The sequence below is a fragment of the Thunnus albacares genome, chromosome 2 (genome assembly GCF_914725855.1).
Source record: "Thunnus albacares chromosome 2, fThuAlb1.1, whole genome shotgun sequence".
In the NCBI taxonomy this organism is placed as follows: domain Eukaryota; kingdom Metazoa; phylum Chordata; class Actinopteri; order Scombriformes; family Scombridae; genus Thunnus; species Thunnus albacares.
The window spans coordinates 18,662,461-18,683,361 of NC_058107.1; the positions used below are offsets into that span (position 1 = coordinate 18,662,461).

General features: G+C 40.7%; 1 protein-coding gene across 1 annotated transcript in view; it reads right to left on the reverse strand.

Annotated features, from left to right (window-relative positions):
- Positions 1 to 20,174, reverse strand: part of LOC122994944 (versican core protein-like) — a 43,622-nt gene extending 23,448 nt beyond the window's left edge. The window contains exons 1-5 of the mRNA XM_044369774.1: positions 20,108 to 20,174; positions 18,336 to 18,719; positions 16,824 to 16,998; positions 16,528 to 16,655; positions 14,375 to 14,668 (exon numbers count right to left, since the gene is read on the reverse strand). Coding sequence (XP_044225709.1) covers positions 14,375 to 14,668; positions 16,528 to 16,655; positions 16,824 to 16,998; positions 18,336 to 18,719; positions 20,108 to 20,171 — 1,045 coding nt within the window. The 5' untranslated portion in view covers positions 20,172 to 20,174. The remainder of the gene's footprint in view (positions 1 to 14,374; positions 14,669 to 16,527; positions 16,656 to 16,823; positions 16,999 to 18,335; positions 18,720 to 20,107) is intronic.
- Between the last annotated feature and the right edge of the window lie 727 nt (positions 20,175 to 20,901).

A 20,901-nucleotide genomic window follows, 5' to 3' on the forward strand; every position in this document is an offset into this window, starting at 1 on the left:
GTCTTTGCTGGACATCTCAGTTGTTGTTTCACCTGAGCTCTCTTCATCGGTTGTTGGAAAAGCAGAACTTGTCTCTGGTGTTATTGATGCACCCTCAGTCTGACCTGTGGTCTGTTCTGTCTGACCTGTGACAACAGTATCTTTATCCACAACTGGCAGTGCTGTTGTTTTTTCTGTGCTAAACAATGACGATGCTGTAGGTGATGCAATGTCTTTGGTGGACGTCTCAGTTGTTTGTTCACCTGAGCTCTCTTCATCTGTCGTTAGGAAAGTAGAACTTGTCTCTGGTGTTATGGATGCTTCCACAGTTTGACCTGTGGTTACAGCCTCTTCTGTTTCAGGTGACAGTAATGTTGGTTTCTGAGTAGTGTGGAGGGAAGATGTAGCAGTAACAGCTCCTTTTGAGATATCACTTGTTTGAGTTTCATGTGATGCTGTCACAACAGGAGTCTCTGTTCTGCTCATAGAGGAGACAGTGGTTGCTACAATTAATGACTCTGTAGTAAAATCTGAAGTATGGTCACCAGAGCTCTCTTTGTCAGTGTAAATGAATAGTGATGTTCTTTCAGGTTTCGTGGTTGATCCACTGAAGGAAGGAACTGACTCTACCATAGTAGGTTCACTCTTAATATCTTCATCCTCAATGTCTGGAATAGTAGATGATAGATCAGAGGCTGAAGTCGGAGACTTTGTTATTGAGCTTGTCTCTTTCACATTAGAGACTGGAGAAACTGATGGTTCCCCTGAGTGTGAAGCCATCTCTGTCTGCTCTTTCAAATCACTTTCTGTTGCCACAGGTGACATTTCTGTTGGTGCTTCAGTGCTGTATAGGGAAGACATACCAGTCACAGAAGGGGTCGTCGGAGTGAACGTGTCAGGGGTTGCATCACCTGAGCCATCTTCACCTGATGGAGTGAGAGCAGAACTTCCCTCAATCTTATCTGGAGTGGTAGACACTGAGGGCTTCTCTGTCTGACCTGTGATATCACTGTCTGTTTCCTCAACTGGCAGTGCTGTTGTATTTTCGGTGCTAAACAAAGAGGAAGCTGTAGAAGATGCAGTGTCTTTGCTGGACATCTCAGTTGTTTGTTCACCTGAGCTCTCTTCATCTGTTGTTGGAAAAGCAGAACTTGTCTCTGGTGTTATGGAAGCTTCCTCAGTTTGACCTGTGGTCTGTTCTGTCTGACTTTTGAAAACAGTGTCTTTTTCCTCAACTTGCAGTGCTGTTGTTTTTTCTGTGCTAAACAATGATGAAACTGTAGGGGACGCAATGTCTTTGGTGGACATCTCCATCATTTGTTCACCTGAGCTCTCTTCATCTGTTGTTAGGAAGGTAGAACTCTCTCTGTCAGTTGAAGTGAAGAGTGATGATGTTTCAGGTTTCATTGTTGATCCACTGAAGAAAGGAATGGACTCTACCATTGTAGGTTCACTGCTTATATCATCATCCTCACTGTCTAGACCAGTAGTTGGAGTAACAGAAGTCAAACTAGGAGACGTTGTTATTGAGCTAGTCACAATTATATCAGAGAAGGGAGAAACTGATGGTTCTCCTGAGGGTGATGGAGTTCTAGTCCCATCTTTGTCTAGACTTTCTATTGTTTCAAGTGACATCCCCGATGGTACCTCAGTACTGAAAAAAGAAGATGTACCTGGGATAGGAGAGGTCAGCGTGAACATGTCAGGAGTTTCGCCACCTGAGCTATCTTCATCTCCTTGAGTGAAAACAGAATCTTCCTTTGCCGTGCCAGTTATTGGAGTTATTGCAGGTTCTCCTGTCTGGCCTGTGACAGAACTTTCTTGTTCCTCAACTGGCAGAGCTGTTGGCTTCTCGGTGCTTAACAATGAGAGGGATGTAGGAGCTGCTGTTTCTCTGCTGGATGTTTCAGTTGTTTGTTCACCTGAGCTCTCTTCATCTGTTGTTGGGAACATAGAACTTTTCTCTGATGTTAAAGATATTTCCTTAGTCTCAGCTGTGGTAACAGTCTTTTCTGTTTCAGTTGACAGTGATGCTGGTTTCTCAGTGCTGTAGAGAGATGAAGCTGTACTAACAGCTACCTCTGAAGTTTCACTTATTTTGGTTTCATGTGAGGATATAGCAGAGGCTACACTTGGAGATACTGTTATTGAGCTTGTCACTGTCATAAAAGAAACTGGAGAAACCGTTGGTACTCCAGACTGTGAAGCCATCTCTGTCTCCTCTGTCACATCACTTTCTGTCATTTCAGGTGACATTGCTGTCGGTGCCTCAGTGCTGAAGAGAGAAGATGTGGCTATAATAGAAGGGGTTGGAGTGAACATGTTAGGGGTTTGGTCACCGGAGCCATCATCATCTGCTGGAGTGAGAGCAGTACTTCCCTCTGTCTTATCAGAAATAGAAGTGACTGAGGGTTTTTCTGTCTGACCGCTGACAGTCCTGTCTTGTTGTTCAACTGGAAGTAATGTTACAAATTCTTTGCCCGAGCTTTCTTCATGTGTAGAGGTTGGTAATGTAGCTGTCTCTTCTGCATTAGTAGTAGCAAATGTGCTTGGTTGCACTGAAACTGTTGGTTTTTGTAAGTCTTCATACGATGTTGTTGGTTTCTCAGTGCTGTACACAGAAGATGTAGCTGTTTGACCTCCAGAACTCACCTTTGCTGTTGAAATGGGCAGTGTGCTGGTATGTACTTCAGTGATGCCACCAACTACTGGCTCCTGTGAGCTGGATGGTTTTTCAGAGTGTTCCCTGGTCACCTCACTGCCTGTGCTAAATGTAGAGGATGGAGTGGGGGTTGCACTGATGTCAGAAGAAACATTAGTCTTCGATGTTACTTCTGATTCTGATGGCTTTAGTGTTCCTTCTGTAAAACTACTCTTTGATGTTTCAGGCGATACTGTCTGTCCTTCAGAGCGCACCTCATCTGTGGGTGTGAAAATTAAGCTAACTTCTTGTGATACTGATGTTGGTATGTCAGTGCTGAAAGCAGAAGGAGCTACAGTTTCAGCTGTGGCTGAACCATGAGCTGTTTCATATTGAGTTGTTGCTATTATTAATTTCTCTGTACTAAAGATGGATGTTGCCACAGTAGCTGCTGTTGATGCCATACCAGAAGTTTGGGTGTCTGTACTTTGTCCAGCCATGCTAGGATGAAATGAATTTGTCTCTGTAATGTCACTTACTGGGGTCACTGTTGAAGGTTGCGTTTGTTCTGTGTCCCCAGTTACACTTAAGATTTCTGCTGTAGAAACTGTGGTTGAAACGGACTCATGGTGTTTCATTGTACTAATGACTGGAGAAGTAGAGGTGGCCACAGGTGAGGATGTTTGATCTATTGAGCTTTCCTTATCCATAACACCAGTAGTTTCCTCACTTGTATCCACTTTTTGGTCAGGTAATGTTGTCATTAGTGATACACTCTGTGTTGAGTACTGAGTGAAAAATTCAGTGACTGAGGCCATTGTTGTCTTGATTATTTCAATAGCACTGTATAAGGGTGAAGCAGTAGTTGCAATGGATTCATGAGAGGGAGGAGTTTTTTCATCTTCTTTCTCCTCATGCCTTGCAGTGGGTGCTGAGATTTTGTCCGACTCACCAGTGGCAGGAACGGATGTTTTATCTGTCCATGCTGTTTGTACTTCACTGTCTCGTGTAGTTTGATCTGTTGTATGTGTAGAGCTTAAACTTGAGGATGATGTCACAGTCCCTGCAGAGGTATGTGATGGTGGGCTGGTTGTAAACACATTTACTGTTTGAACTCCTGAACCCTCCTCCTCTATTGCATCAGTTGCAACTTTCTCAGTAGGTGAGATGGAAGACATGTGGCTCACCATACTCCCTCCTTGACTTGTCACTGTACCCTCTGAAGACTCAGCCAGGGTTGATGCTACAGTTGATGATGATTCAATGCTGCCTGCATCTATACTTGGTGTTATCTCAGTCTTGGCTGTCTGTTCAGGAAAGGCTGAACTACTAAATACTGGAGATATTGAGCTCGAGGCAAATTCTTTTGGGGTTTGAGTCTCTTTCCCTCCCTCCATGTCTTGAGTGGAGCTCTGTGAGTCACTAGTTGTTGATGTTTTTGCATCAGTGTCATCAGAGGAGGGAGTGTACACAGTCTGTGAAGTAGATTGAGTGGCATCTTCAGCAGCTGGAGAGGCAGATGTTCTCTTTGTATCCTCTGTTATTTCAGCGTCATCTCTGTCTGTGTGAAGTTCGGATGTAGGAGTAAAAGGAGTTTGATCCTCAGCCTTTTCTGTCTGAGTTACTTCTGAGTCACTTTTCACATATGTAGGAGTCGTCCTTGACTCACCTACTTCTTTTTGTATAGATGTGGTGATGACATTGGTGGTTTCCTTTTCAGCCATTGTTGTTCCAGTTTCTTCTGTTGCTTCAGTGATATGTGCTTTAGCTGGTGATACTGTAGGAACAAAATCAGCAGAGGTACCTGTGACATCACTCATCCCCTCTGTGGCATCTGTGGCAGCTGAGCCAGTTTCAGTTTTCTGTGTAGTTTTCAATGAAGCCGTTTCCTCCACTGTTGAGGCTGAAGCAAAGGTTGTGTCTTTCTGTGTGGGGCCTTTTGTGGTCAGCTCTTCAGGGAATATATCAGGAGGTGTTGATTCAACTATTGTGTTTACTGTGTCATAGTCATCAACATCTGGGACCTCTGTAGAAGTTAGTATTGCTGTGGGTGAGAGGGGTTCCTCTGTAGATTCAGTGGAGCTATAATCAGGGAGATCAGTCAACCTATGATCGAACACTGTTGTTATTTCATCACTTGCTCCCAGAGTTGTCACATTTGTCAAAATCTGGGTACCTTTGGCCTCTTTTTCTTCTGGGCTCAGTGGCTCCAGTGTGATCTCATGTTTACCATTTATAAAGCTAACAGTTGGAGTGATGGTTACTGCAGCTGGAGAGAAGAGGTCATCTGGGTCTCCACTCTGAAGGATGGGCTCACCATCTACTATGGAAGGGGTGGGATGATCAGGCACAACTGGTATGACAGGAGACTGAGAATACTGTGGCTGTACACCCAGGTCATCTGCAAAGAACGTAAAGGAAAATGAGGGTAAAAAACTGATTGAACTGAAACAGCCCTAAAGATCACACTTAAGAGGTGCCATTGTTGTCAGTGGAAAAAACACTAAAAATAAATAACTTAATGAAAAAGGAGACAAGCTCATTTAAAGTGTTGGAAATGGCTGATTTAAATGTTAACTTTATGGGGAAATTCCACCAATTTTAAGAAATTTAGTTTACTAGTCATAGAAATAACTACTACTTGCTCTGGTGGCTCTGGTACGGTGACCTTAGAGGTAGCTTTATCGAGTTTGAGAAAATAACTCCAGTGATGTCACCAGGGTTATCTCAACTTGGGTTTGGAGACAATATATTTTTAACAGAAAGCCAATGTTAAAAATGAGGTGTTGAGTTTGAGAGACGTGGACATTTATCAGACAAGAGGGTCTAACGAATGCTGTCGAGTCATAGGAATTGTAGGATTCTGTATTTTTGGAGCTTGACTCATACTGGGCACTAAAAGTCAGCATAATTCGCCCTCTGCTACACTGATTCTGATGATTACTTTTTAAATCTGTATCAAATAAAACAAAATAAACATTTTAAACTTAAAAAAAGTTCAGAAATAAACAAACATTGCACAACACTGAAACTAAATCTTTCTTCAACATATTTGTAAGCCTTGGTTGAGTTGGTGTCTTAACTTCATCCAAACCATAATCCAAAGATTTATATTCTGAATGGATGTGAAAACCAAATATTATTAGACATTGCCAAGTCATTCAGTAATTTCAACAGAGACTGCATCGAATTGATTTTCCAGAGGTACTATTGATATAATTGAGTACAAATGACATGGAATGAATAGTGTGCTGTGTTCACTGAAAAAATGCGACAGATTTAACACTGAAAATATGAATCGTAGTATGTTAGTAAGTAAAAAACATTTATGACATATATCATGCAAATATTGTTGCAACTTTTCTTAACATATTCTTACGTATGTGGGATATAAAACATGAAATTCATATCATACAATACAGTCCAAAACAACATCATCACTTTACACTACAAGCTAAAATATTAATAGAGAGAGATAAATCAAAACATTTCTGTCCTATTTTAAATAGAAATAAACAATAACATTCACAAAGGTAACATGCATAGGAGGGCTATTAATTCGGACAGCATTGTATAGTTGAAGTCTTCATATTATGTCCACTCCTTGTATATGATCTAAAAAGCAGACCACAGACTGAGAGATTTCATGTCAGCAGCTGTCTGCTCTTAATTTCAAGTCTAAGACAGAAGCAGTGTTCAGTTCCCTTAACAGCACGCAATGTTATCATCATCTTCCTACGCTATGTTGCCTCAGATGAGTTTATGTATTTCAACAAATAAACAAGATGTTGTCTGGCTGGAAATAATTAAACTACACAAACTATCAAGATAATAAAGCTGTAGGTCAATTTGGTAAATTAATAGATGCCAACCATAACTTTTGAAGCTAAGAAAAGGCCTTCAGTTCATGCACCTCTCCTTGAAATGCTGCAAGGAAAAAACCCTGATGACATCCACAGAAAGTCCATGTAATGTGTCTGTAGAAAGGAACCTGCCACATATGAAGACTGACCTTCACAACTGCCCTTCATATCTGGAAATCATCTTCAATTCTCTATGACTCATGTGTCTATCCTCTCTGCGGGAACATACATTCCATTTTTGTTTTGATTGTTCCTAATTAATAAAAGGCCTTGAAAGTGAGCCATAGCGTCATGCTTTTGACAAATCTGATAATATGAATCGGGCAGGTGGTAAGAAGAAAAGACAGCTGTGGTTAATCCTTAAATGAACAGTTTGGGGGTTTTTTGGGCCTGAATTGCTTGCTAGTGTTTGCATATAGTACAAGCAAAGAGGAGGAAGAGATTATTCACACACACCAACCTGAAATCCTTTAGTATACAAACTTTCTCTCTCTCTCTCTCTCCCTCTCTCTCTCTCTCCGTCTCTCTCACTCAGCCTCTTGTCCCCTCTCTCTCAGTTTCCCACAAATGGTGGTTCAGAAAGATTATTGGTTGCAACCAAGAACACCTGCACCAGCTCAACTCTGCAGAAACACACCTGTTTAGAACTCAAGCAGCGGACCCACATGACTGATCCATACACACACACACACACACACACACACACACTGAAAACACACACATACAGGCCTTTCCCTCTAGTTGCCTCCACATTGCATCATCAGTTGGCTCCGCTAAAGCTCCCAAAGCCACAGTAAACATGAATGTCCGAATCAAAGTAGCCCACAGAAGCACTGGCCACTCCAGTCATTTTTAGTAGTTTTAGGCACAGTGTCTATTTTGTTATGGTTAATGTGGACTGCATCCCAGCCAATCTACAGTACATAACCCTGTAATAAAAGCATAAGTTAACCTTGCATATCATAATCGTTAGTATCATCTTAAAGCCATCAATAAAGCAATACTATACTATTTTTGACCTACTACACTATACTTACACAGTATGGTTTAAAAATGGGATGAAAGCAATTTATTGAGGGTAGCAAAAATGAAGGATTGTGGTGTCTCATTAGATTCTAAAGAATTAAAAAAATATATAAAGACTTCAACAGTAAGTAGGTTAGTTAAGGAGGCTAGTTGAGGAGGTTTGCCAAGCCTTACTGAGCTGGACACGAAATAGATGTTTTATTACAGTAAGAATATTCTGTCGGTTTTTTGTGCATTGTTTTGTGACATCTGTGGTTGACACGCCTCAGAGGACCAATATTTCTACAAGTCATTACAAATCATTGAAACACTATGTAAACAGTGAATTTAATTGTCTTCAGTTAATCAGAACCACATGAGCACTGTTCACATGACAATAATATGGCCAGGTTTTAAGCAACACTAAATATTTATGAACTGTTTTTTTAATATACTCATAGTATTGTGTGCTATGTTACCATGCAGCCAGACAGCACACGTCTCCCTGTGCCACAGTATTTTCCACAAGCTTTTCCCACACTAACTGGGAGGACAAAAAGAGATCTTGAGTGTCTTAGCTGAGCCACATCGCATGATGTAGCAGTAAAACTAGCTATAATCACCCCTTTTGGTCAGGCAGCCTCCAGCTGTCCTTACTGAGAGAAGAGACTTTGCGTTAGCGATGACATCACCTCTCGAGGTAGTGTCCAATCTAAGCTGAAGAGAGGCATCTGTGCTTACTCAGGTAGACTGCCAACATGTCTGTGTCATTGCCAGGCTGGCTGTCAGTAAGCTGGTACATACTCACGCTAGGACAGAAATACTGCAAATGCATACTGGTTTGAAGTACAAATACACACATGGTATACAGACACACAGACACATTTTTCTCCCTTAAACATTTAGCACATTCCCACACACTAAACTGGCTGTATTCTTGGCAACTAAACTGACCATGCTGCATATACACAATACTGATGTGTTGCATTAAACATACTGGCAGTTTGAGTGTGTATAACAAGGAATACATGTTACTGCTCTCACAGGAAGCCTTTGCTTCTACTGCTAAGATGGACCAAATTCCCCAGACTGCCAAATAACCAATTAATTGACTTGTACCCTTTCCAACTGAGCAGATCCCTCTCCTCCAACATGAGCTGCTCTTCAGAGACAAGGAATGAGTCACCATGGCAAAGTTTGCATCTCAGATGGACTGCATATTAAATGAATAAAAAAAGATGCAGCTGCTGTTTGCATGTGAGATCATAGGCTGTTGACCTGAAAGTCATGGCCTAGATATGTATTTGAATAATCTCAATGTATTGTTACAAATTCCTTTAATTCACAATATGATAAATATAAGAATCACATTTTAAAAAAAGAATGAGGGGCATATTTGTCAGACTGATATTTGAAAAAAGAAAATTTAAGGTCTTCATGCAAAGGTTATAACGACCTTTGTTAATGTAACTGTATTTCAGATTTGATTGTGATCTTTCTCCTTTATCCTTGTATTCTTCTGGGGGGGGGGGGGTTCTCATAATCTCCCTCTCTCTCTTTCCCATCTCCTCTCTCTTGTCTATGTCAAAATCATTGTCAGGACATCTGCTAAGCTGGACTGACTGAGGAGGTCCTCAGGCTAAACAGTCTTTCAGCAGCAGCCTACAATGTCTAACACACACAAACATGAGCCCGAGGGAACCGGAACACAAAACACTTCATCGTTGAAGAACTTACATGCAAAGCATTTCCTCACCATTGCACACATCATTACTAGTACACTATAAGTGCTCTTATATTTAAATTACAGTTACCACTAAAGATTGTAGTGATTTGGATAGCAATTCACTGAAGGTTAAGTACAGTGCAAATGGTTTAGAAATACTAGTATTATCATATAAAACAAAAAGAGGCAGAAACAGGCCAGCCTAAAACAATGCTGTGGAAAGCTTCAACTACATCCAACATTACTGTATTATTCAGTAAGGCCCTCTTGTAATTGTTTCCCCTTTCATTACTGCAGTAAAGAAGATAAGGCTTAAATTGGAATCAGATGCATTGAATAAATTATCTTCAAAGGTTAAAATCATTGTTGGTATGTCTTACCTGATTCATTCTGCTTCTGCATGACAGTGGTCACTTCATCAGCGACCACTGTACCTGGAGTGGTGGTTCTGCCAGCCACAGCTGACACCACTGGAGCAGATGTAAAGAACTCTGTACCGATGTCTGTTGTTGTGTCATCCTCCATCAGGGAATCACCGCTGTGCTCTGGCACCTGAGTAGAGGACTCATCGAAGACATGGACACTTGTTGATGATGTCACATCTTCAGCTGAGGTTCCACTGTCAATGAGGACAGGGTTGGCTGTCACTGCTACAGATGCGGTCTCTTCTTTGTAGACAACAGCTGGTGTCTCTACATCCTGCGTTTGAGGTGTGGTTTGTGCTGCAGTTCTGGTTGTTTCTGGTGGTGCTGTGGTGGTGATGTCCGCCTCACTCCTGGGTCGGGTGTTAAAGATAAAAGTGGTGTCAGTTGGAATGACAGTTTTATCAGTAATAGTAGTGCTGTCTGATGAGCTGGTTGGCTGCATAGGCGGCAGTCCCTCTACAGGAAAAGTCTCAATCTCAGCAATGTTGCTATCATAGTCTGTAAATGGTGTTGCTGAATGAGTCCCAGCAGGTGAGGGTGTTGATTCTGAGGATCTTAACACTTCTTCACTGGTCAGTTCAGTTGATTCTGTGTCATTCTGGTCAAAGGTCATCTCTGTGGTGATCCCAGAATCCAGAATAGTTTTCTCCGTCTTCCCCTCAGCGAACATGGACTCTGTGCTGAGAGAGGCATCTGGTATGGGGACATCGGGTTGGACTGTGCTGATCTCAATTACCGAGTGATCATCTGGCTCCTCAATTGGCGCTGACACTGAGTCTATGGTTTCTGCAGTGCTTTGGGGTTCTGGGAATGTGTCACCTCGGTGGGGAATAGATTCTACGTAGGTTACATTTTCTCTTACAAAGTCATCAACATCAAAGTCTGGTGCGGCTGTTGTCACCTCATCAGTGTCCTCGTGTTCTTCTTTTATGGTGGGTGCAACTGTGGTGAATAACTCCTCTTCTTGGCCTACTGGAGTCGGGCGAGGTGGAGCCATACTGGTAGAGAACATAGATGGAGTGTCCAGAGATTCTGTTTCCTCTGATACAGTTTCAGATGTTGTGGTTACAATGACAGTGCTACTCTCCAGTAAAGGGATGGAGGTGGTGGAGCTGCTGGTGGTGATGTTTACCACAGATACATCAACAAAGGAAGTGTGGTTGATCAACTCTTTCCATCCTATAAAACACACAAAGTTATAGACATTATGCAACCTTCATCCAATTAAACCACATCGACCTCAAGCTCAAAAGTTAAGCAATTGCAGATTTAAAAAATAATGACTAATAATAAACTATTACTCTTTTAAATATCAAATGTAATTGTTATATGGAAATGGTGTGATTGTTCTCAAGATAAATGAGCAACAGTTTTATTTCTGGGGCATATTTTTCTTTGTTAATCGAGGATCTATTAAGACCATTAATTTCCTCAGTGGTTCTTTTGGTGAGCACCAGAATGCCATATCTGCCATGTCACAGTGCCAAGCAGCCATAATTCACACAGTGTTGCAGACAACATTTGGTGAATTGCGTGGAATTCATGGTGTGTAAAACAGTTAAAACATGGGTACATGAAATATTGTAGACATTATTACATTTTTTGTATTTTGCAAGTATGTGAAGCAGACAGGATGTTCACTGATCAAGCAGCAATATGCTGCAGTGGCAACGACAGTGTGATTCTGACATTATGACAGAAACCTCTGGGTCAAGGACGTCCTCTCTGAGTTCTTGATGTTGTTCCTCACCGACTCTAACATTAATTCATGCAATGCTGTCAAAGAAACAGTGCACGTTACATAGACATCTGAGTTTTAATGTGCATTAACTGGAAAATAACCTCAATTATCTTAACCCTAACAACCCTAACATCCACCCTTTTTATAGAATTTTGACATATTTGGCACACCCAAATGGAAAAGCTTATAACAGAAGAACTGTAAGGCCAAGATGCATGTATTAGGCTTCATTTGACAATTGACATCTTCTAGTTTCTGGAAATGTGTTTGCCTAGCATGTGGCTAAAACACAAACAAAACTACATCAGTTCATCAATAAGGCTCAAAAAAGTGTTTTTGGTCCTCATTTATCATGATTCATATTTGAATCACAATAATTAGGACATGCTTCATGCCAGAACCATGCAAATCACCACATACCTTCTACATCTTGTCAACCTGTATAAGATTCCAGACCTCTAGGCCTAACCTTATGGGAGCTTAGGGAGTTTTTAGTTTGTGGTGTCACTGGTGTCCCTGAACCTCTCTGGTTATCTCCAATTGTGCCAATTGCTTTTACTCATTACTGTGTGATGCTACCGCTTACAACTGGCTTAAGCGGGTCACCAGCAACCCTGTGGATGTGAAGAGGTTAAGGTATCTTTGACCTCAACACTATCATGTTGATTTTCTATTTAATTGCCTTTCCTTGGACCTGATGAAATTGGAAAGCTTGCCATCAGCTCATGGCAAATGAGGTAGTCTTCTATTTTTTACAAAAAAAGCAAAGAGCTCTTTGAATGTTTCTCTAAACATTTTCTGAAGCTCCTGAAATTATTGATGTGACTGTTGCAGAGGAGTTACACAGCATATAAACTTCCAGGAATTTACTGTTGTGGTTTTCGTTGCCCTGACGATTCATGTCCTCTGCTGTACCCTGTGCATTGTCTGTCCTCCCACAGTTCATCTGAGTATTCATACTCTGTTCTGTCATTCAGCAACAGTCCCTCATCTCATCTTTTCAGCTCTCTGCGATGGTCCTCAAATGCTCACTTATTAAACTGTCCATGTATTTCTAAGGTTTTATTAATGAACAAGCTCCTTTATGGTTCTCTCAATTGTGCCTCTTCTTCCACGCCCCGCTGTCCTCACATGCTCTTTCTCATTTACTCAGTGTAACAGTGTAACAGCTTTAAAAAGCTTTCCTCGGTTGCGCAGACAGATTGTGTAAAGCCAGCTGTTGACTATTACATACTAGCCCTCTTTCTTCGTGAAACTATCTCTGATGTAAGGTGTGAGACATGTTTTTTCCTAACAGGAAAAATTAAGCCTGCCCTCAGAGGGAGTGCATTATCTCACCGATGCATCTAAGCTGTTGCTGTTACTGAGGCCTTTGTTTTCTTCAGGCCAATCCAAGAACCAATCACAAACCAATTTTCCCCTTTTTCCCTTTGCACCCACCTTCTGTCTTCCTGTCTTTCTCTGTAGCCTAACTGATGTAGTTTTTCATAGTTTACATAATATTTCTTTTGAGATATTATTGGGAGTGGGAAAGCAGGGAATGATGGAGTGAGTCCCACCAAATGAGGGTACTTGAAAAGCACTTAGACGGGGGCGTAAATACAACATGACTGAGAGAGCTGACATGGAATACACAGAGCAGGAGGTAAGGGTGGCCTGTTTGTGTGCCCTCTGAACTCTGCGGGGACTTATCACCACGAGAGTTAGCATTGCTTAGGGGCAGTAAATGGCCAGGCAGGGGATGGCTTATCTGTCCAACCTCTCATTTGTAAAGATGGAAAGGCCAGGTCAGAGGTCACCAAGGATGACTGAATTTAGAAGTCCAGCAGTAGCTTTGTCCATTATCCAAACGTCTGCTCTGATAAGTACAAGTGAGAATGACAGAGGGCAAACTCTGACAGCGGAAATGAGAGGAGAAAGATGCAAAGGGAGTTAGATAGTGGGACTAAAAGGGCTGACAGGTGTGGTATTAGTTACTTTTGCTGCTTCTCTAAATGGTGATTATCATCTGTCATTTGGTTTTGCCCTGGGGATGCTGATTAGTTAAGAACACTCACATTTTGAGGGATTAGTCTAATTCTGCTAACTTCCAGTGAACCATGAAGTGTCACTATTTATAGAGATCCATAGCTGTATTCTCCTTTCTTCCCATGGTCAGTAATCGCCATGATTTGCAACAAGGAGTATATTTACATGCATACTTACAATTTGAATGAATTTCCACACTATTTACACCCTACTTACTCATTTGATTAATTAATTACAATTAATTTGAATATTTGAACTTCCTGAATAGTACATAAACTGTTTAAGTTTGTTTTATATCATTAGTGAGGTTATATTAAGATAGCTTAAGGAGTCTTGATTAACTCAGCTGGAAGTAATAAAGAAAAAAAAAACACAGACAGACACTGACTGTTCACAAACTTGCAACCCATTACAGTAACAACTGGTCTGCCCATTGCTTTTAAATAAACAGAGTTTACCACTATTTCACCCTTCCCTTGGCTAATTTTGTTGCCACAGAAATGGGCGAGAAACTAAAATGTGAGACAACTGGACACTGCGATCAGTGAGACTAGTCTGGCATATAACACACAAAGCTCATAAAACAATAATTCCTCTGCTTTGTTCATGTTTTGTCATTGAAACAATATACCAAAAAACAGAGACAAAGTGAACAGAACATTTGACAAAGGATGAGACAGATTGTAAACATCTTAAAATGTTGGGTTGGTTCAGATGTGGGAATGTGTATAGTGGTGCAAAGAAGCAGAAAATCAAAGGGTGGGGGAGCATAGATGAGATCATAGGTCATTACAGTCTAGGCCTGGTGTTGACAGAAAATGGTCTGTTCCTTCAATCACTATGTCTTTATGAAGCAAAATATAAAGATATATGCTGTATGACCCACTACATGCAGGTAACACACTGTTCCATGACACACTGTAAACATTATAAATAGTGACCACAAGATCCTGTGAGTGAGTTTACCTTTAAAACAGTAAGCCCCAAGCTTAGTAGTTGGTTGTGGGAAGCCAGTCTGGTTTCTGTAGCGATACATGGTTCTGACACCAAGAAGGCCTCCTCCACACTTTATTCTGGGTACGGCAACAGGATGTCGTGCACTGCCATCAGAGAGCCACCCATAGTCACATCGGTCCAGGCCGTGCCGCCAAGCAGCATGAAGCTGACCAGGGGTTGCCAGAACAGCATTCCTATTCTTACACTCCTCACTTGCTTCTTCAAACGTCATCTTACGGGTCACAGGAGCATAGTACACTTCACCTAATGGAAAAATGCAATGAAGACTTAACGAAAAACACTAACTCATAGCCAAAATAGCAACAAATCATCCGTGATCATGGCAACAAAATCTGAAGCAGTCATGCAGGGCAGGGTTCATTTCACTTTCAACCAATTTTGGCAGTCCGTAGGCTACTGTATCACTAACAGATGGACAGTAATTTCATATTTCATTTTAGGTTATTTGAACTGAAAACAGAGTTAAAAAGCTTATCATTTGTAGTCATCTCAAACTTCAGATTTTAGACCATTTTGACCTTTTAGAAGAGACATAGCCCAAAAACAGTTGACAAAAGTCACAGCTGTGCAGGGCATGGACCCAAAACATCTCCCACTGATCATATTTAGGACAACAGTAGTTCATTCATTATATTATTCTGAGGTGGGATAGCAATGCAGACAATGTGCCTTGCCTGTGTTTCAAGACATTAGCTTTCCCCTCAGTGGGTTAGAGAACTAGCTTACACCTTCTATGTTTACTTCCTTTATGTTGTTCATGATAAGGATCTTACCTTCTGAAAGATCATCACACTCTGATTATTAACAATTGTCTTTGCTTACAGGGTAATATAAATGATGGACTACAGAAAGACAAGATCTTAACTGAAACCAAACAACTTTACAAGAGGGGATAACTGACTGACTACATGTTTTCAGTTAGTCTTGGGGGAAACGTTTTAAACATCTCATATTGGTTTCATCCCATTGATTGATTGATTGATTGATTGACTTTACAATGGCATTAAGATTAGGAGATGCCTTCTATCCAGGAATGTTTTCCCTCTTAAAAGCAGAAAAGAGACATGAGATCCTCCACAGTCACTTTCAACAAAGTACACTATTTTACATGGACATTTTCTGCCCTTTAAAATTCATTGATGATATTTCTACTATTAAGTTATTGTTAAGGACAAGTTTCCTGTTAGCAAAACTTTTTCATCTATATGTCAAACTAGAATATGTGCTTCCTGCCAAATTTGAACTTATCGTGTATCTTAAAGCCACTTGCACAGTATGTTATGGTTCATTTATAGCACTAGTCATTTCCATTCAGCTTCAAACAATATTGAACCAACTACTCAAGTCGAAGACTTTGTTTTAAAATATCTGATACTTGCTATTGCCAATAAACACAACACAATCCTGTCCCAGGTGGCAACGGGGCTGGGGCTTGTGTTCCCTGGCTGACACCGTTGTCTCCATCTGCTCAAACCTTAATAATGCAAATGTCACATTACTGAATGATGTCTTCATATTCATAACTAATTGATTTGCAACTTATCCCAAAATAAATTAAACTTCTATTATGTAATGCAGGAGAATCTCTGGGCTGCACTGTATAAATCCCAGGTAAGAAGAACAAGAGGACTGACTGAGCTTTAAAAGTGTTAAGAGGGATATTAACACTAAATGCTCTCCGCCAAGAGTGGAATTGAGTCCATGAGCAGTCACAGAGTGTTGGCTGAAAAGTGAAGACTTCTCATAAGCAGTGCCAGAGACATTTAAAACACCCATTATCACATTTTTGGCCACTTTTTCAATAGCCACTATGATGGAGAGAGAATTTCAATGAGTCAAATTACTAAGAGCTTCTCTTTAACCCTAATCTCCTTTTTACAGGACAACGTTGTCCTAAAAGGTCAAACATTGTTACAAATACACAATAAAAATAAATAAAATAAAAGAAGTATATTTCCACAGCAGTCTTGTAAGTCATAAAAGTAATATTGCTCTGCCACTGTGGTAATTTTTCAGTCAGAGGGTGTGTCAGTGCCTCTAAACGACACCTGATTGATTGCTGTCTAGAGAATTAGGAAAGCCTAATTTTGTGGCTGACTTACCATCAAGTTTGTCGACATAACAGTATACGTCATAAGTGTCTGTGGGTTTCCTGGTTCCATATGACCTAATGCCAGGTTTAGTCAGTAGGTTGCCATAACAGCCCTTCCTTGGCTTTGTAATTGGGTATCTGTACAGATAGAGAATTGAAGAGTCATTATAACACATAGGTCAAATCATCTTATCTTTGTGAAAAAGCATTTTACAACACTTCATAAAACAAGTAAACACATATTGTTGAATAGCAGTGTTGTTTAAAAGACATGGCTTGACCACAGAGAATTTAAATCCAACTAACCTCACTGTCTGGTCAGCAATCCAGCCTGCATCACACTGATCGAAGCCATCCTCATAGGCTGCTTTCAGTTGGTCATATGTCGCAATGGTTGCTCCAATGTTTTGGCAAGCCTGGACGGCATTCTGGTAGTCAAAAGTGTACCTGCTGATGCTTGCCCGGTAATGAAAGACAACGCCTGGCAAGAAATAGTAAAAAAACAATCAACACCTAAGTATGAAACATAATGAAGTTTTGTACAAAAACGTGAACAAAGTAATCTGTAATTTAACAACATAATTTCAGTGCTGTAAATTATGGCAAATGTCTTATAAAGTACACACATGAGTGAAACTGTGTCTCAGTTTATTTGGAAAAGAAGAACTTTGCAATAAACCAAGATGATAAGCAAAATACAGTTTACCACAAATGAACAAGATAACTGCAGATGATGCTACAGCCCCGAAATCCCCATATTTATGGACAGTAAACAGATGCAAAAGATATGATTGATGGTCCTAATTAACATTGCAGATAGTTAGAAAAGAGGTTGTGCAAATTATAAACCAGTGAAAACCAAAACTATCCCACTATCCCCCCACCCCACCCATGTTTTTTACATCCCCAAAACACGAGTTATATCTCCCAGAATACTTCTCAAGTGAGAATATGTCCCCATATTTATGGACAATAAACAGATGCAAAAGATATGATTGATGGTCCTAATTAACATTGCAGATAGTTAGAAAAGAGGTTGTGCAGATTATAAACCACTGAAAACCAAAATTATCCCACTATCCCCCCACCCCACCCATGATTTTTACATCCCCAAAACACGATTATATCTCCCAGAATACTTCTTAAGTGAGAATATGTAGAATACATATAATGACACTAGGTATGGACTGGCAACTTCCCCCATGGAGACTATATCTTTTGGCTTTGAGTGTGCAGTAATGTTACATTATCATATACATAATTTAACCATAACCATACATAATTGTGTAAATTTCATGAGGGACTTTGGGAAAAAAAACTTGGTGGCACTCACTGAGTGCCCAACTAAGAGAAAAATCTCCCCTGACAAGGTGGCACCCAAGATGACAGAGATGCATGACGTTATGTCATAGCTTTTGCTCTGCCCATACCAACATCTGGAACACCATCTATAATTGGGCTCCAATTGGTGATTGGGTTAGATGAATATTGGAATTAAAACATTGCAGTACTTATGATATGGACAGTGTACCAAACTCTCATCTGACTCTTTTTACATCGCCTCTAAAATAAGAGCAACTGAAAACTGTGGTTACTCTGCGTAACTACTGGGTAGCTGCTACTATCAAAGCAAGCAGAAGGGCGTCCATAGTTCTCTCATATGGTTTACATTTCAATCATCACTTGTATTGCATTTCACTATTATTAAGCCCTTGCTGCAACCCCCCTCTACAATCAGAGAGTATCCTGGGAGAAGCAATTTTAGAGTCTTTTGTCTGATTCCAGCATGACCTGGGAAGGATAACATGAACTTCTTACCGTTGACATCGAGGTTAACTATATCTTGGGTGTCTTCAATGCCGTACATCACCTCACAGCGATAAGTGCCTGCGTCACTGGCACGTAGCTTGACCACTGTCAACGAGGCATCTCCCACATCATCGGGGTGACTAGGCACTGATACACGGTTCCTGTAGCTGGAGCCTATCTTGATGACCCCATTTTGTGCCACCAGCACTGTTGATTCCACTTCTCCCTCTATTTTGGTCCATTTGATACGCAAGTAATCTTGGGTATAAATGGCTGCTCCATTGGGACTAATGACTGGTGCTGAGGTTGGAATGTTAGAGAAGAAGCAGGGAAGATTTACCTTCCCTGAGAGTGACCCAGTGACTGGTCTCATTATGGATAATACATTGGAGGCTGAAAGGCAAAAGACAAACAAAAGGGTTACTATAAACACAGTTTCAATTCATATTAATTCACTCACAACTGTATTTTTTGATTATTTTTTGCTGCTCTTCATTTCTCTTCATTTATGTATCCTCTCTTTACTGCCTGACTCATTTACATTGACAGGGTGTGACAACTACACCCAAACCATTAAAAAAACTTGCATCATGGCCTGAAAGTGGTTCTTGGAAAGTCAAACCTCATTCTTAAAATGATGGGTGTGGAAACAAATTTAACACTGACTGTAATGTATGTACAACATGTTTGCATTGAGTTAATGGTGATTGGTTAAACAGGTTGCATCACTTCATGTTATGCCACCGCTGGGTTCTGTGCATGTTAGTCATCCTTCTCAAACAATCCTTCCTTCAGCTACAGGACTAATTGATGATGACAGGTAGACCCACATAAAAAGCAGTGAAATATGTCATCAGCATGCAGCACACTGGACAATATGTCTTCCACCTCTCATGACTATTTTATTCTCAACAGAAAAAGTACTTCTGATGTTAGACACCTAGATTGGTGTACATGGGTATCGATATTAAATTAATCCTACGTCTTAAATTACTGCAAAACCAGACAAGGTAACGGTTACTATGTTTAATCCCCTCTGAGCCCTGTCTAAGCTGGTGACTGTATCTCAGTCTCATTCCACCTCTGTGTGATGAAGCAAACCAAAGGGGATATCAGACAGGAAGCCAGACACAAATGAATGGCAACAGGCTGAATCACATTTAGCACTGTGAAGAGGAAGAAGATTTACTTGTTTTTTTTTCTCTTTTTTGTAGGGGGAGGGGGGGGGGGGTTCACAAGGAACAATGTAGGGAATGCTCTGGAAACAGTGGTGAGACCGCCCCAGAGGCATGATTGTGTGTGCTTTAACAGAGGGCCTTATTAGGATGAGGGGTGAGACCAGCTGTTATTTCCAGACTGGAAACAGAGTCTAATTGAAAGGTGTCTATCCATACCCAGAGACAGAGAGAGGGACCAGGGGCCAGGAGAGCCAGAGGGGCCGGGTGGACCCGAAATGCAAACCTCCATTGCCAACACTGTCACCTTCAACTCTGAGTAGAGTCTCACAGGTTTCACAAGAAGAAGACTGTGAGGGGCTTATCACAGTCTGCTACTTTAAGAAGAGAGTAAAACCTTAATGCTGTGAGGCAACACTGACACATCACTCAGTTCGCTGCAGATAAGCGGTAGAGTATAACCACACCACCTGAATGTGACCATGTCATATTGACTTTATGTACGGTGAAACACACAGGTAGAGAGAGGTAAGGAAATTTTTTTTAAAAATGAAAAGATAGAGTGATGGAGAAAAGTGACTGAGAATGAGAAAGAGGCAGACTTACCTGTTGCAGTTGCAGTTTCACAGAGAAAAGATAACCACAGGATGTGCTTTATATTTAGTATCATCTGTTGGTGAAAGTAAAAAAAAAAGGGTGCATTAAGAAGCAATTCATACAGATTTCCTTTTTGTGGTGTTTCTTTTTTTTTCTTTTATTGCATCCATACTTTCTTAGGGAGTTACAGATTCATCAATTCAAGATTTTTTCTGAATGGGTTTCAGCAAAATTCAACATCTATTCTTCATCTAAACAAAGCAGAAATATAAAATATCCAGACATCAGTGCAGCTCAAAATCTTTTTTAGAAAATGAGAAACTCAACCAGGATCACATAAATTACATAAACTTTTATAAAGCATTTTTTCTTGATATTAATGGATTGAGCTCCCTCATTAAAATATGTCTACACTTTATAGAACAGTAAAACAATTCAAAAGTCATTGGACACAAGGAGGCTGAAATGGCATTTAATAGGCTTATGTTTTCAGTGAAGTTGTGGGTGGCAGGGCTGATAGGTAAAGCTTCCTGTGGGGTCGGTCTGCAGAGTTTTTGGAGACAGGAGGACAGAGAGCAGTGAGCCCCCCGCCCTCATTTGCACCCCACTGTATAAACACAAGTGGTGGGTCACATTGGGAGATGCAAACTGTTATTCTCTATAAAAACGAGACACTTGCTATTTAATGGCAACTGACAATGACAAAAGAGCATCATCTAAAATATTGCAGCCTGTGATTGTATTTTATTGCCACCGCTCCCAAACGTCTATCCACAGTCAACAGACCCACCCAAATGAAAACT